Source organism: Saimiri boliviensis, chromosome 10 (assembly GCF_048565385.1).
Source record: "Saimiri boliviensis isolate mSaiBol1 chromosome 10, mSaiBol1.pri, whole genome shotgun sequence".
Classification (NCBI taxonomy): Eukaryota; Metazoa; Chordata; class Mammalia; order Primates; family Cebidae; genus Saimiri; species Saimiri boliviensis.
Genome location: NC_133458.1, coordinates 70,461,879 through 70,479,783, shown reverse-complemented (window position 1 = coordinate 70,479,783; position 17,905 = coordinate 70,461,879). Strand labels below are relative to the sequence as shown.

The 17,905-nt window shown below is 35.7% G+C and overlaps 1 protein-coding gene across 3 annotated transcripts in view; it reads right to left on the bottom strand.

Annotated features, from left to right (window-relative positions):
• The window catches only part of CASD1 (CAS1 domain containing 1), a 73,117-nt gene that overhangs the window by 11,142 nt on the left and 44,070 nt on the right, over positions 1-17,905 (bottom strand). For 2 of the 3 annotated variants that reach the window (XM_074379446.1, XM_074379447.1), the window contains exon 17: positions 16,299-16,391. In XM_074379446.1, the coding sequence (XP_074235547.1) occupies positions 16,299-16,391 (93 nt within the window). Of the gene's footprint in view, positions 1-8,288; positions 15,394-16,298; positions 16,392-17,905 lie in introns of those variants that run through there. The other variant, XM_039472987.2, reaches the window with a different exon arrangement.

Below are 17,905 nucleotides of genomic sequence, written 5' to 3'. Positions count from 1 at the left end.
TGTTATTGCAGTTATCATTTCAAATTTAGGATGTTAAATATGAGCCCCACAGTAACCACAAAGAAAGTATCTATAGAATGCACAGGAAAGGAATTGAGAAGGGTATCACAACCTTTCACTACAAAAAAAAAATCAGCTAAACATGAAAAGAGGCAGTAGTGGAGGAAATAGGGGACAACAGAGTTGTAAGACAGGGTAAAAAATAAAATTAATAAAATGGCAGAAGTAAATCTTTCTTGTCAGTACTTAAATAGATTAAATTTTCAAATCAAAAGTCAGAGACTTGTAGAATGCAGTTTTTTAAATGATCCAACTATATGTTGTCTACAAGAGACACACTTCATGCCTGGCATAGTGGCTCACACCTGTAATCCCAGTACTTTGAGAGGCTGAGGTGGGAGGACCACTTGAGGCCAGGGGTTTGAGACCAGTCTGGACAACATAGAAAGACTCCCATCTATATAAAAATTTTTAAAACTAGCCAAGTATGAAGGTGCCAGCCTGTAGTAGCTACTTAAGAGGCTGAGATGGGAGGATCATTTGAGCCTAGGAGGTTGAGGCTGCAGTGAGTCAAATTTGCATCACTGCTCTCCAGCCTGGCTGACTGAGTGAGACACTGTCTTCTTAAAAACATAAATTATACCCAGATTTCTGAAATTTTTTTTCACTTAGCAATATTCCTTGAGATTTTTTCCTTTTAATACATAATCTCCCCATTCTTTGTTACCACTACATGGTGTTATATAATATGGACACCACATCATCAATCCCTCATTGATGATGTTAGTTTCAATTCCATTCCCTTATTGATGATGTTAGTTCCAATTACAATTATCAATTGTACAATCAATTACAAGTAACACTGCAGTGAATGACCTTATTTATATACCCTTTTCCACCAATATGAATGTAAGTTACCAGATGTGGTATACGTATTTTTTGTTTTAATATGCGTATCTATACTGTCCTCCATAGGGACCGTAGGAACTTATATTCCCACAGCAATGCATCTGTGCTGTCCTGCCATAACCTTCACTCAATACAGTGTGTTGTCAACTTGCATCTTGTTATATATTTAAAAGGCATTAATATTTCCCTTTCTGTGAATAGTTGCTTATGCTGCTTCCCTTCTTAGTCCATTTGGGCTGCTATAATATATAACCTAGACTGGGTAGCTTATAAACAACAGAAATTTATTTCTCACAGTATAGAAGGCTAGGAAGTCCAAGATGAAAGTGCTGGTAGATTTGATGTCTCGAGGGGGTCAATTTCCTGATTCCTAGAGGGCCATTTACTGTGTCCTCGCATGGTGGAAGGGGCAAGGAAACTCCCTGGGGATTCTTTAATAATGGCAATAATGGCAATAATAATGGCAATAATGACCTAATCACCTCCCAAAGGCCTCACCTCCAAATACCATCACATTGGCGATTAGATTTCAACATATTAATTCATACACATTCAGACCACAAGACTCACTTCACTTATCTGTTGTTTGCTCTTTTCTCATCAATGCCTAGCAAGTCTATATTTTGGGGAGATTAACCCTTTGTCTGTAAGATACAAATACTTTTTTTCTCAGTCTATCTTTTGATTTATGGTTTTTGCTTTGCAAAAAAAAATTGTAATATAGAAAATTCTGTCAATCTTTTATGACTTCAGGATTTTGAATAGTTTTTGAATGAAGGGTATTATATCATTCCAAAGTAATACAGGATATCACTTCTATTTTTTCTATACTTCTATGATGTGTGGCAGGGATCAAACTTAATTTTGTTTAAAATGACAACCTTCTTGCCAGTACTATTCATTAAACAATCATCTTTTTTTTGTAACTGGCTTACTTCCTATAACATACACTAAATTCACAGACGTGTATGGGACAATTTGTGTACTTTTTACTCTGCATCACTAGCTATTCATGCATCAGCTCCACATAGTTTTAATTAGAAAGGCTTTCTATTATATTATGTCATACAATATTATAAAATAATATATTTTTATTTCTGATGAAAGTACCCTCCTGTACTGCTCTTCTTTAAAACAGAGGTTTTCTTGAAATTCTTGATTTTCCAAATGTAATTCAGAATCAGCTTGTCCATTTCTTTAAAAACTTTTCTATTTCCTTATAGTGTATAAAAGAACTCAAAGAATACATAAAGAGCTAGTAAGACTGTCTATGTGTAGTTGGGGAGTAGTAGTCATGGGAACTAGGCAGATGAGGAACTGTAGAAGAAAAATAAAACTTTTCACTATCTGTTCTTAATATTTTATTTTTGAACCATCCAACTATATTCCCTATTCAAAAATACATACATAACAAAGAAATAATAAAGGACCTTGCCTTTGAAAAAAGAAGCTAGAAGGCATAGGCTGGCAATAGTAGACATCCTTATTTCAGTTCTCTCCACTTAGCTTTCCTGGTATTTTAAAGATGACCAGAATGCTGAAAGAGAGAGGCTTACAAACTCTCTGGTGTTTCTTTCTGCGCTCCCCTTATAACTGCACTGGTACTTTCAAGTACCTTGCCAAAAATAAAGTGTACACATGCTTCATGAGGGAAAAAAATGGGCTCACAGCAATTTTAATTTTTCTTTCAATTATAAGTCTGTTTTTTTACATGGCCTCACTCAGATAATATCAGAATTCTGAAGAAAGAATTAAAGGTAACCACTGGTATGACAGAAGCAGGGTCTGGGAGGCTCAAATCAATAGAAAAGAAATAAAAACTAAACCATTGCAACATGTTAGAAAAGACAAAAATAAATCACTGTAATAAAGAGAAGTCAACAAAAAATACATATAAAACAGGATGGAAGCATATTAGCCTCCGACAATCATGAAACAAAATCTGTGGCATGTGAACTCATAGACTTGGTCCCAATAGGAAATAAATCTATAACAGAAAGATATTAAAAAAAAAAAAAAGAAGAAGAAGGGTGGAAGTAGTAAGACTAAACATCACAGTTAGTAGAATAAATGTGAACATATATAAACCCCCTGGTAAATGTCTGGAGTATAGCTATTTTGTTTGGTTGATTGAGACTGCAAACTCAAGTATAAACTGCTAGAGGATACAGGGTTAGGAGAAATATTTCTGCATGCTAAAAAGTCTAACCAGAAGAGCCATCATACTGCCACATCACGATGAGCCAAGGCGGTAGTTAAGACCTGGCTAAAGTTCTCCTCAGAAAGAAACTCTGAATTTGCTCTAAATCACAGACAAATGGTCAGTTGAGGGGCCAGATTTCTGCTCCATATAGCACAGACTCAATAATTTTACTCCATTAAATGTTTAAGGAAGGTGTAACCAAAAGCCCACTGTGGCACATTTTTAAAAAAGAGAGGAAAAAAATTCAATAAAGCTCCCATTAGAACGCCCAGCTTTAAGCAGTGTTGCTTCCTCCAATCTAAACTATTTACGTAACGGAGACCAAATAGAATAAAGGTGGAATCTATATGAAATCATAAACTATGAACCAGCCATAAGTTGGAGAAAACCTGTGTTTAAAACAAATTGTATGAATTCTTTATGTAAGGATGTTAAAAGTAGGTCTATTTGTCAAGTTTTTGTTTTTTGGTTTTTTTTTCCAATTTGACTCTTTTGTTTGTGGCATTTCTTTTGACTAGGAGAAATATTTCTTTTCTGTATTATAATCACATACATTTTGCTTTCTTTTGTTTATATGCTTGAGCTATTCTTTCTATATCAGAAATTAAGATTAAAATTAAATTATATTTTGTTTCCTTCCTTTCTTTGCTTACTGAAAATTCTATGTACACTGTACTAAGAATTTTCATATATATACATATAATTCTATTCCCAGTTTTTCTTCTGGTGTTTTGATGAAGCCCATGAATTTAACTGTAAATTTCTGCATTTATTAACTATACCTGCTCGCCTCATTCTTTGTGGTTGACATGAAAATGTGCTGCTCAGCTCTCCCTTCAAAAAAACATATTATGAGGAAGTCCTGGCTCTCCCTCAGCTGCTGATCCCAGACAATGACTGGGAATGGCAGCAGTACTAAAGCCAGTTTATTCCTGCTCAATGACTGACACTTCCAATGGTAATGTTAGTTTTGGAGTTTGCCATCATCCTAGCCAAGTCTTTTTTGAAGCTGCATTGCATTCTAAAGCTCTTCTTACCCAATTCTCTGACTAATCCTGGTACCTTTCCCTATTATCCTTCACAAGTATTTTCCTTAGCAAATTTATTATCATAAGTATAATTCTGTCTGCTTCTAGGGAACCCAAACTGACATAGTTGGTACCTGGAATGGTCTGAGAATGTACATGGTAAGAATGAGGTTAGGAGACTGGCTCACTGATGCTCAGCGGGCAATGGGAAGCCCTTATTAAGAATGTGAATCATGAAGTCCTTGGCATAGATGATGGCTTAATTGCCAAAATTTTCATCAGTGGTGACCTGGAAAAAAGTCCTGGTGGAGGGAAGTGCCCTTATCAATGTGACAATTGAGGCATCTGAAGGTTTTGGGAAGAATAACACCTATAGGAACAGCAAAGCCAGTGGGTTATTTATTGCTCAGTTGTATGAATACCCTGTAAATTGAGGATGAGAAGCTGAGGGCAGTTAACACAACATAAGGTAGTTTTACAGTCACAGGACCTTTTAGGTAGCTTCAAAGAGGACCTTCTACCCTTCAGTGGGAAGTAAGTTTAGGATTTAGTAACTAGGAATACAGAGCACCAGAGGTGTTTAAACGCTCAGCCAAGGCTATATACTAAGTTCAGGACCTTTATGTGAAGTCCGGGACTCTAAAATATGGGTTGGAAATATACACAGAACTAGTCTTGTTATTCACAATGGACTGATGGGCCTCAAAACAACAGAGGCCTGGTAGTGGCACATAATTGTCACACTTTACCATTACAGTCTTAGGGGTAGGGCCTTAATAGCAAGGAGTAGTAGAGATAGATAAAGAATATGGTGTCCCTATGAAAAATAAGATGGGCAGGGAATTCCTATGGTACTTAACATACAGAATCAGAAGGCAAGAATGGAGGAGCAGGAGAGGCTGAGAGCCATAGCCCAATAAAACATTGTAATTCCTTGCTGATTTCCCATATGTGAGACTACATTCAGATTTGGAAATCATCACCTAAGGAGTTGGCCAATTTCCCAAGAGAAAGAACCCTGGAAAGCAATGACAAATATATACAGTATTGCAAAGCTTTCTTCAGTTCTTCCCTCATAAAGATTTACAGACATTTACTAATGTAATTGTTGCTGTTAAAAGGAGAATAATCAGCCATTTTGAGAACTATTTGACACTGATACATGGAGACCCAAAGTATTTTCATGGCCTTTAGAGTGGGGGCACACAAATGCTAAGCAGTAAATGGGGTCTTGGCTAAAGTAGGTTCACTATGTCCATGGATCCACCGTGTTGGACCATAGACCCCATTTACTACTTTAGCCAAGACTCTGTGGTCATTTCCTGAATGTGTAATTGGAATTTACATACTTGAAAACTGAAGTTAGCCTCAGTTGGACAATTTCTTATCCCAGGGGTGATAGAAGGTATTAGTGCAACCATTAAAGATCCAAAGAATGTAGGGATGGTGGTCCTTATCATAACACTTTAATTCATTAGTCTGACCCTGCAGAAACCAGATGGATCTTGAGGAGTATCAGCACACTACAACAAGCTCAACCAAGCAGTGGCTTGGACTGCAACTGTTATGCCAAACAGTTTCATTGCTAGAGGAGAGTAGTAAGGCCTCAGGTACATGTCCACTGGTTTAGTAAATGTATTCTTTCCATCCTAATCAGAAATTGTCTGCATTCACATGAAAAAGACAAAAATACTCATTTGCTTCTGGGCTATGGTAAATCTTTGGCTGTGTGTCAAAAAATAGTCTGAAGAGATCTGAACTATCTAAACATCCCATAGGATCTTATGTTGATTATGTTGAGGACATCATGCTAATAAAGTGGTTATCACACTGGAGGTCTTGGCGAGATACAGGTACTCTAGAGTATCGAAAATAAACCATTAAAAGACTAGTAGACTTGCCACTTAAGTAAGAGTCCAGCAGTCAGGGCTAAGCCAAGACATGCCCACCAAAATAAAAAAACACATTGCTGCATCTTGTATTCCCTACTGAAGAAGGAAGCTCCTACTGCCTGGTAGGCTCTTTGGGTTCTGGGGACAACACATTCCACACTTAGGAATACTGCTCTGGCCATGCACAGTGATAAAGGTAGCCAGCTTTTCGGGAGGCCCTAAATAAGAAAGAGCTGTGCTAGTAATGAAAAAATTATGGATTTGATAAAATTTAAAATGTAAGAAATAACAGTCAAAACAGAAGAAAGTGGCAACTGGGAAAAATGTCTGTAAAATCAGGCAGAGTTATCATACTTATTATAAAAGAAATACTTCTAAATTACCAAGAAAAAGACAAGCCTTTAAGTTGCATAAAGATAAAGGAAATAAGCAGGCATTTTGTTAAGGAAAAAAGTGAAAACCGCAAGTAACTAGTTATGGCTTCATTCTCTAATTGGCCAAACCACCAAAAAACTGTTTTTCCTCAAATTCCTTAGCTATGTATAAGAGTTTTCCAGAGCTTAAGTATTATCTCCACAGAGGCCTTTTCTGACCCTTGCATGGAAGAGGCCTCCTTAATATTGCCTCCATTTAAGATATTTGGAAAGGAGGTAAGGAGGGAGGTAGTATAACCTCTTTCTTGAGTGGTCCACTCAACATCTTCAAGTTCCATATTCCCTCTTGCTACTCATTTCTCTAGCAATTTGGACCCCACTACTCACTTTTTCATACATCATTGGAAATTCACAGAGCAGAGCCCCCCTAAAGGTGATACTGCTGTTTCTACAAAGGCCTTTGTATGTAAGATAGGATTGCGCATGAGGAAGACCTAACTCCTTCTGGGCACAATCATATCAGGTTGTTTCAGTGTCTCATATTTTTCTGCAGGGCCAGCAAAACTAAGCCATAAGAAACAGGAATTTTCCTGAATCCTCCAACATTCTCTAGCATAAAAGAAAAAGGGGTCAGCTGAGAGACTATATTCCAGTAGGGAGATCATCTGGTCTACAATGAAACCACTCCCAGGCTGCAGCAGGATGACCTGGCAGTAAGAAGCAAGTATCCATAGAAGAGGTTACTGCTACATTATAAGGGCAAGTGTGTATCAACATCTGACGTGGCAGCCTGACATCTGGTCCTCAGAGAAGCAACTTCAAAAAAGCAACTGGCAACTGGCAGTTAGAGAAGGAAACGTCACAGCTATTATTGGAATTTTTGGTAATCTCAAAGAAAAAAAAAGGAAACAGTGTTGGCTGAGAAGAAACATATGAAGTGAACAGGATAAGAACTTTCGACCTTACTGTACTAAAGAGAATTGCAGAGAACTGTGAACATTTGTTATAAGGACATTTCATGAGCAACTTAGGACCTAATTAGGAGATAAATGTCTTGGAAGACTAGGATTTTCAACCATAACCAGTAAGACAAAAATATTAATACTATTATTTGTATATACTATGACTCTTGATCATCCTGACTGGTATGGTCTGAAGAAACACTTAGGACTACCACACTGCCCCATTTCAAAAAAGAAGGTAAGATAGCTTATAGGGGTAGGCAAAATATAGCCTAATAACATCATCTGAAGTAGATGAGAAGGAAAAAGGGGTCAAGAGTGAGACAAATACAAATAATGGATACCAAAGTGCCCTGTTTTCTGGGATGGAGCACAAATTTAGCTTTAGCTTCTTATCAGCAAACATAAAAAGCCAACTCACAGTGTACCCAAGATAGCAGCAAATGAACTGTCTAGAAGAGGTACAAATATTACAGTAAGGCAAGAATGAAGTAACCAGTCCACACAAAGAGCCCATTGTGTAATGTAATCAACATTCCTATAGTAGACACAATGAGTTTCATAGAACTGTTTATAGAACCTGCACTGCTAATCAATGCCTTCAAACTCAAGAGAAATTCTACGGGAAAGTCAGGAAGTTAATTGTCCAGGTGCACTTTGCTAGGTACTTGCTAGACTTAATTCCCAGGTACATTTTAAAGTATCTGAAGAAGTGATAAAAAGCAAATCCCTAATATTCCTTTATAAATACTGTTCACCACAGCCAAACCCATAGAAGACACATATTAGGTAGTTGAGGGTTCATTACTGGAATTCAGCCATTTTACGGTTCTAGGAAAAACACAGTCTTAATAAACATTGAGTGGGTATAGACAAACTTGAGTTTAATATTCAGTAGTTTTCGGAGGGAATACTCTATATTTTGGCCAAGGTTCTCTTTAGAAAAAAAAAAAAAAAAAAAAAGATTGAATCTGTGCTCTCACACAGACAGATGGGCCATTTAGTTTCCAAAGTTCTGCTCAATATAACCTAGTCTTAATTAATTTTAGTCTGGATATTTAAGGAAGGCATAACTAAACATAGTGGCCATTAAAAAATCTTTCCCCTCCCCGCAATTTCCAAAAGACATCCATAGAAAGCCTAACTTTTGAGTACCGTGGTTTCCTGATGTTCTTGCAAGTTAAATTATTTGTGTCATGTACATTAACGTATTTGAATGAAGTGATCTTCTGTACAGAATTAGGAACCAAGTGAAATCTGGAAAATATCTTGGTGTTTCTAATCTCTAAGAGGTCTCTATATATGCAGGATATTAATTTTTTTTTTTTTTTGAGGTGGAGTTTCACTCTTGTTGCCCAGGCTGGAGTGCAATGGTGTGATCTTGTCTCACTGCAACCTCCACCTCCCAGGTTCAAGAGATTCTCCTGCCTCAGCCTCCCAAGTAGCTGAGATTATGGGTGCCTGCCACCATGCCCAGATGATTTTTTGTATTTTTAGTAGACATGAGATTTTGCCATATTGGCCAGGCTGGTCATGAAGCAGGACATTAAGTTTTTATCAAATATTAATGTTCTAAAATTTTCCCACTTGTATTTTTTCTATTTATGTTTTTTGGCATAGTGAAATTTTAAATTTTCCTGTAATGGATGTAGTAATTCTGGTTTTACCTTTTATCCTTAATGGGTCATTTCTTATCTAAGGATGAGATGTTCACCTACATTTTCTACTGTTTATTTCACATGTCTTTAAATCTATTAATCATTTTACATTTCTTTTGGTATATAGAGTAAGAATGGGAATTTACTGCTCTCACCCCCCAGTTAAGCAATTGTCCCGGAACTATTTAAAGAATATTTCCACCTTTCCCCAGTAATGTGAAATCAAACCATTACCTTATTCTAATATCTTTTGATGAAATGTTTTTATGCTTCTGATTCTATCCATTAATCTATACATTCCTGCATCCATTCTACACTGATATAACTGTAACTTAATAATATATCCAAATACACAACTTTACAAGTCCCACTTCTCCCGTTACTCTAAGTCTTTTCCTGGATATTCTTGCCCAGGTATTACTTCTTTAGAGTTTCCATTTTAAATTTTGCAGTCTCTGAGAAAGGGCTCCAGCTCCACGCGCCTTATGCATTATATACGTTGAAAGTACTGGATTCCTCAGACTTCAACTAAATGTTTTTCCGTCACTTTTTCTCTCCCAATGACAGAGTCTAGTGGTGGGGATGAGATGGAAGGGGACAAGGAAAGTGCTGAGTTCTCAGTTCTAGTTTTCTCCCAACACCAGAAACAACTGCCACTATTTTCTCCTGAATAACCTAAGAAAAATGCATCGTGCCACTCCCAATATTAGTTATCTTCAAAAACATGTCTAGTCTAGTCTCATGAAGAGAGGCATATTTGTTCCATCTATCAGCAGGGCTTTGACTCTGTGACTTGTTAAAAACAAAACAAAACAAAAATACTAGCCTACTTAGGAAAGAACTAGAGTCAAAAATCAAGTACTTACTAGGGATGGATAGAAAAGAGAATAAAGAAGCCTAGGAATTAAAACCACCAAACAAGCCAACAAAACTGTCAAATATGGAATCAAGCTTTATTTTTACTGAATGACAGCATAAGCTTTTAACATAGGCATGTATAATATTGAATATATTTTAATTTGAAAATAAAGGGAAAATACATTTAATTATGACATTTTTCTTTCTTGGTTTTGTTTGAATTTGACATAAGAATTTTAATACCTTTTTGGCCAGGCGCAGTGGCTCACGCCTGTAATCCTAGCACTTTGGGAGGCCGAGGATGGATCACCTGAGGTCTGGAGTTCAAGACCAACCTGGCCAACATGGTGAAACCCCATTTCTACTAAAAATACAAAAATTAGCCACTGGTGGCATGCACCTGTAATCCCAGCTACTTGGGAACCTGAGGCAGGAGAACAGTTTGACCCTGGGAGGCAGACGATGCAGTGAGCCGAAATGATGCCATTGCACTCCATCCTGGGTGACAGAGTGAGACTCCCTCTCAAAAAAAAAAAAAAAAAAAAACAAAAAACCCTTTTTTACTAAGATATAAAATGTCAGCTGTTCAGGACAATTTTATTGCCAAATTCTTGAAAGACAAAGGGTATTTTATTTTATTCAACTTCAATTCTACCCGAATTGTTCATAATGGTTATTTATGAACATAAATATTTTTGCTTAATTTTTAAAGAAATTATTCTATATATATGTATTATATATACATATATATGTGTATATATATATAGAGAGAGAGAGAGAAAGAGAGAGAGAGAGAGAGAGACATATATACAGAATTTGGGTATTCCAATATTGTTATATTTAGGTTTCGGTACCATATTGAATGGCAGTTAAATAACTTCCATTTGTGTCTCCTTTTTCCTACTATCTCTATCAACATGGAATGGTAGAACAAACAGTGCCATTAAATATTTTGTAAGATTTAAAATCAGAAAATCAGGCCAGGCGCAGTGGCTGGGGCCTGTAATCCCAGCACTTTGGGAGGCTAAGGCAGATGGATGACTTGAGGCCAGAACTGGAGACCAGCTTGGCCAACATGGCAAAACCCTACCTCTACTAAAAATATAAGAATTAGCCAAGAGTGGTGGTAGGTACCTGTAATCCCAGCTACTTGGGCGGATGAGGCAGGAGAATTGCTTGAACCTGGAGGCGGAAGTTGCAGTGAGCCAAGATCATGCCAATGCACTCCAGCCTGGGTGATAGAGTAAGAGCCTGTCTCAAAAAATTAATTAATTAATTAATTAAAATCAGAAATCCATTCTGGACATCAGTCATCAAACACCACAATTTTGGGAATATATTTCGGACCACCACTTCCTTTTCTGGAAACCACTTTTAGTATAAGAAAATGGGCCGGGCGCGGTGGCTCAAGCCTGTAATCCCAGCACTTTGGGAGGCTGAGGCGGGTGGATCACGAGGTCAGGAGATCGAGACCATCCTGGTCAACATGGTGAAACCCCATCTCTACTAAAAATACAAAAAATTAGCTGGGCATGGTGGCGTGTGCCTGTAATCCCAGCTACTCAGGAGGCTGAGGCAGGAGAATTGCCTGAACCCAGGAGGCGGAGGTTGCAGTGAGCCGAGATCGCGCCATTGCACTCCAGCCTGGGTAACAAGAGTGAAACTCCGTCTAAAAAAAAAAAAAAAAAAAAAGAAAATGAACCAGAATATACCTTGCCAAATTTTTTCCCAAAGCACAATTATTCTAAGAATGAACAAATTAAGTCATAAATGTATGTAATCATTTTTGAACGTCTTTGCAGAGAAATATTCCAAGTGCTAAGATGAATTGAACTGCCAACCAAAGTTGGCAATCTTTATTTCAGTCTTCATTATGAAGCTAAAAAGGTCATTTTTCTCTTGAATGACGTAAAGAATTGAATTTCTTTCAACTGTTCCAAAAATCTGTAAGTACAATCCTACCTAATCTCCTGTTATACAGCAGACTCCCATGTGGTACAACCAGTTCATCAAGGCAAACACTGAATTATCTGCAATGCAAGCCATGGAATATATCCAGTTTATAATATGAATGACTATATCCAGGATGCACTCTCTTTTTAAGGTTTTAGTATAAAGTCATTCAAGAAAAGAATAGCCAGAGGAGCAAGATCAAAAAAACTCAAAAGCTAGCAGAAGTCAAGAAACTAAGATCAGAGTAGAACTAAAGGAGATAGACACAAAAAACCCTTCAAAAAAAATCATAAATCCAGGAGCTGGTTTTTTGAAAAGATCAATAAAATAGACCACTAGCCAGATTAATAAAAAAGAAAAGAGAGAAGAATCAAATAGACACAATAAAAAACGATAAAGGGCATATCACCATTGATTCCACAGAAATACAAACAACCATCAGAGATTACTAAAAACAACTCTATGCACATAAACCAGTAAACCTGGAAGAAATGGATAAATTCCTGGACACTTGGACTCTTCCAAGCCTAAACCAGGAAGAAGTCAAAACCCTGAATAGACCATTAACAAGGGCTGAAGTTGAGGCAGCAATAGCCTACCAACCAAAAAAAGCCCAGGTCCAGAGGGTTCACAGTGAATTCTACCAGACATACCAAGAGGCGCTGGTACCACTCCTGAAACTATTCTAAACAATCCCAAAAGAGGGAATCCCCCAAATCATGTTATGAGTTCAGCATCATCCTGATACTAAAACCTAGCAGAGACTCAACAAGAAAAGAAAACTTCAGGCCAATATCCATGATGAACATAGAGAAAAGAATAGTAAATGAACTCAGGTACCACGTCCTTGTAAAACACTATTAATTTAGGTGTGGGCTGAATTTTTAATACTTCTGTTGGCTATCCACAAAATTGGGAAGTTTTGGCAAAGGAAAGGAAGAAGATTGAGGTAGAATGGAGTCACTTTTAAAGCCAGATGGTAGATTTCTGACTGTGATTTCTATTACAGAAAATCTGAGTTTAGAGAACCTCTGTGGTTTTATCTCAACTTCAGCGTATCTGAACATTCTGTTAAAACTCTTATTCTGAAGAATGGTATGATTGAGTAATGCCACTGGTCAGTATCTGAGTTGATGTAGAAAATAAAATATTAAGACGTTTACTATAAATACAGGTGCTATCATTGTGGTAGCTTCCACAACAACCTTTTAAGACCCATTAAGAAAATCAAATACAAAATATATTTTAACTACAAATATATTATATTTAAATTATATGAATTATTGTATATAATTATATGTAAAAACAGTGCTTTATATTAAATAAGAACATGTGATGAAGAAACAGGGCTTACCAGGTAAGTTTTAGGCTTGAGTTCAAATAGGAGAGAAAAGCATATATTCACTTGGGCATCACTATTGAAGGCATAAGGGCTTCTAAAACACACAGGGATACCGGTCATCTTTCTTTTTCAATTGTTTCATCAAGAAGAATCTTTTTCAGGTGGTAAAACTTACAAGCTAAATTAAAATGCACTCTACTCATTGGCAAGCTACATGAGCAAGAATAATGTGATCACAGTACTTGGAAGTTTTTGATTTATAACTATACTATTCTCTACTTATAAGGCTGCAGTCTAGGAGGCAGAGCAATGAATCATTACAATTGTCTATCTGGGAAATGTCAAAAGATTAAGTAAGGGCAAAAGAAGAGAGAAAAGGAAAGAACACATTTCTGCCCAATAAATATTCCTCAATTAATGGTGATATAACAATAGCACATACATTCAGTGCTAAAGAAATAATAATTACATTTTTTAAATCTTCAAGCAAAATCACTAATGAACCATAATGCTTAAACTTCCTTAGTGGAAAGCAGATGACCCTTTGAAGCTCTGATAACTAAATGATTTCTTATCCAACTATCACTTAGTGATCTACTCCTATATATATACTAAGAAATTTAAAAAGAAAATTTAAGGAAATCAATTAGATATTTGAACCAATCATTACTGGATCCAGCATTTTTAAAAAAGAACACATATAGTTTAATTGATACTTTGCCAATACAAAAATAAGCATCCACAGAATGTTTATTTACTGTTTAAATTACTCCATATTTTCATACACTGTGAACAGAAAAATATTTTACCCCACACATAGTAAAAGCAAACAAGTGCAATCTTTCAAACATTAAAAATTAATCAAATCTGTACAACAGATAAATAAATGTATACTTCTAACAGCTTGTAGAAAAAAACAAACAAAACAAAAAGCAAAAACATTTATTGCCCAAAGTCACCAGTTTACTTAAAATTCTACTTATGGCAATACAATTCAATCATAACAACTTGTATGTTTACTATACTGTACAAGTTTAGACTGATAAATATGTAAAATAGGAGGCGGGTAATAGGAAATACCAAATGGCTATAAAGAGCTTTCCAAACATTGGAAATAATATACAAAAATTAATTAGTGGGGATAACATATTAAATGAATCCACAGGATAACTTGTATTACACTGGTATAGCTGGAGGAAAGGAAACAGGTGAACGTTTGGATTGGAAACAAAATTTTGGCTTTTTTATAAAAAGAAGCAACAATAATATCAACAATGACAAAACCCTGTCGTGGAGCCCCAGAACTATTCTGTGAGAAAAGTGTACAAAGATTTAGGCTTGTATACCTGAAAACCACAGTTAGGAAGAAAAATCATTTCAGGAAACATAACATCAGAACAAGAACACATATAAATTAAAGGCATACTGTTTATCATTCCACTTCATTGCACATATAAGAAAACAATACTGCAGTCATTCTTGAGTAAGAAAGTTTCCAATGAAATAGGAAGTTCCACAATGAATATAGGTGCAGACAGTCTTATTATCACAAATTCAGTTACAGCAAAACACTTCGTAGTGTCTCTAAGTTAATTAAATTATCTATACTGTTTACTGGAAAGGTAATCATTTCCCTGCCTTCATATGTTAACTTAAAATCATCTACAAATGGAAATATAGATTCAGTAGAAAAGACTTCACATGCTCTCCTATACAATGTATTCTGGGTTTTTTGTTGTTGTTGTTGTTGTTTTTTAGTATTTCACACTAGATATGTACATTCCCAATATATACAACCACACATGTTCAACAGATGTCACAGAACTGTCCACTTGCCACACAGGTTTATATTTACATATATGTTTATATCTCCAGATAGATGCTCTTCTATTCTAGACAGACACAAAGTAAGCCTGAAGAATTTAGGTTTTTTAGAATTTTTGGAACCTATTGTTTTGATTTATCTTGAATGGATGATAAAATGAGGAGTCCACAAAAAAATGCAGCTATACATGCCAACCTTTTCAAGAGAGATGAGTTATCTTTAGGAATAATAATCTGCGCAAGATCATTAGTGATCTGAGAAATTTCATGTGCCACACAAACAAATATGAAAGTGCTGACAATGATGTTGAGCATAGGGTTTCCAGGTATCAGTACCAAGATACCCCTTGTGTCCGCTGCCAGCCATATGTGATACTGGCAAATAAATAGCTAGGAGAAAAAAGATTTAAGTCAGGTATTTACAGAGAATCCATGAATAAATTACAGTTGTTCCTAATTTAAACATTTGATAGCATAATAACATTAGAAATCTTTTTGTCTCACTATTGGCCCTGAAAAGTCCACTGCGGTCTACTCCTTAGAATACCAACTGTTAATACAATCTCTCTTATAAATGAGATCAAAGAAAATGATAAAACAATTATTCAAGAACTCAGAGAAGAATTTATTTTCCCTATTTTAAGAGGCAATTTAATAAATCTTACACTCTAAAAACTCTAAAATATATGTTACAATTACAATATAAATTGTTTTAAAACATTCTATTTCAAATAATAAAGCTTGTACTACTCAGAATATATTTCAAAACCTACTGTTCAAACTGATCTTGTAAATAATTTCATATTATGTATCTCATACAAAATGTAATGAGTGTATACTTTCTCCCACAATTTCCAATCATAATAAGGGTGAATTTTATTATGGTACACATCAATAAACTGCATTCCAGTAATATAATATTTAATTATGAAGATGAACAAAAAATCAAACTCCCCTCAGCTTGATTTCATTTATATCTGGTCTAATATTTTTCTCTCTTGATCTCAGCATCTTGGTTGTGCTTGAAAGCTCAAGACAACATAAATAATATTTTGCAAATAATCTATATCTAGTCATTTTAAAATAAGGCTTAAAAACATTTCAAAATACTTCACTATTGTTGAGAGTTCTGAGTCTTTTCCCTGTAATTCCACAATAGCTTTAGTTTAGAAAAAAGTACGTCTGATTTTGATACTCACATATATATGTCTGATATTTACACACATACACATGTACATACACACACACATGTAACACCTGGAAGTGTGCGATAAGCAAACTATTAATGTACCAACCTCTAATGAAATTTTTCCAAACCAAGCAAAAAAAGAACTGTAAACTGAACGGGCATATCCAGGGATGTTCCTTATTAGGATGAAGGCTAAAATCTAAAGAAAAAGCACAAAGGCAAGTATTAATAATCTCTTTTTTGAAAAGTATTTTGTATAAAGCTTTCTTTTAAATAACCTTATTCTTGATGTTTGTGAACTTGACACATACATAATAGTATTTTTATATTCTAAAAGTACTAGAAAGTTATTTTTGTTCTAGAGTCTACCCAAACTGGATTTCTCAACACATGGTCTGTATGCTGCATACCAATGCACATTTTAAGTAGTACATGGCTTAACAATTTTATGTCTATTGGAAAAATTACAAATTTGCCTAAGGTCCTTTGTGTAGAAAAAGTTGCTATCATATTTATGTAGCAACATTTCACAAAATCCTATGATACAATCTTGCTGCTCTCCTAAAGTATGTCCTTGGTTGGCAGTCACCCACTTTCTTCACTCCCTTCAAAATCCTTCTTCTGCTGACAGCCATGATAGTATGGGAAATGACATGGCTTTTAACATGTCTTCATGTTTGCTCTGCATGGCCTGATAAATGATGTCTTGAATTATATTCACATGTAATATATTTTCCTCTCTGGATCTTTTCTCTCCTGAAAGAATCTCCAGCTTTTGGAATCCTGGCCTTTAACCCTCTCCCCTATCCTTTGGTACCAGATGGAACAATCTTGCATTTTCTAAACCTCCAAATCATTGTCTCACACCCAGTAACAAGCTTACCAAGCAAAAAATCCTCTCCTTAGAATCCACCCTCTTTATAAAAAAGCAAGAAACTGTAAAGAAAAAAAGTGTTTCCACTTTCACAACTACTTTCCAGAAACTTTCTCTTACAAAAGGATTGACAAATCTATTCATACTTCAGGGAAAAACTCACATTCAATCATTCTTGGGATTTTTGTCAAAGGATCTAAGAAGTCTCTAGGATGCATAAAAGATGAAATAGGAGGAGATAACATGGGAAAAAGGAACCAAAGTGAACTACTCGGGTATAATTAAGTGGAGTGATTCTCATCAGCAATAGCGTCAAAAAGACTCAAATTTGAATCTAGTCTTTTGCTTGTGTTAGTTCTGGGATTTGTGGCAAGGCACTTAATCTTGTGGGTCTTTTTCTTAATTTATACAAATAAAGATAAGCTTTACTTTGAAAGGTTGATGTGAACATTAAATGAGAAAACACGTAAGGTACTTATTATAGCACAGGTTGTGAGTCACTTAAAAAAACATTTTAAATAATTAATAGCATAGGTGATACACAAAATGGTGAAAATCATGAAAGTGAGACCTAAACAAAGACTTTAAACATAAAACCGTTTAATGAGTTATTATAATTAAAGCATTGCATAAGCTGTACAACACTAAAAAGAATGCAGGCTCCATGAGAGTAGGAACTGTATTTGATCTGGTAACCACTGCAACCCTTGGCATAACATCTAGTATGAACTTTTTGTTTGTTTGTTTGAGATGGAGTCTCACTCTTGTTGCCTAGACTGGAGTGCAATGACGCAATCTTGGCTCACTGCAGCCTCCACCTCCTGGTTCAAGTGATTCTC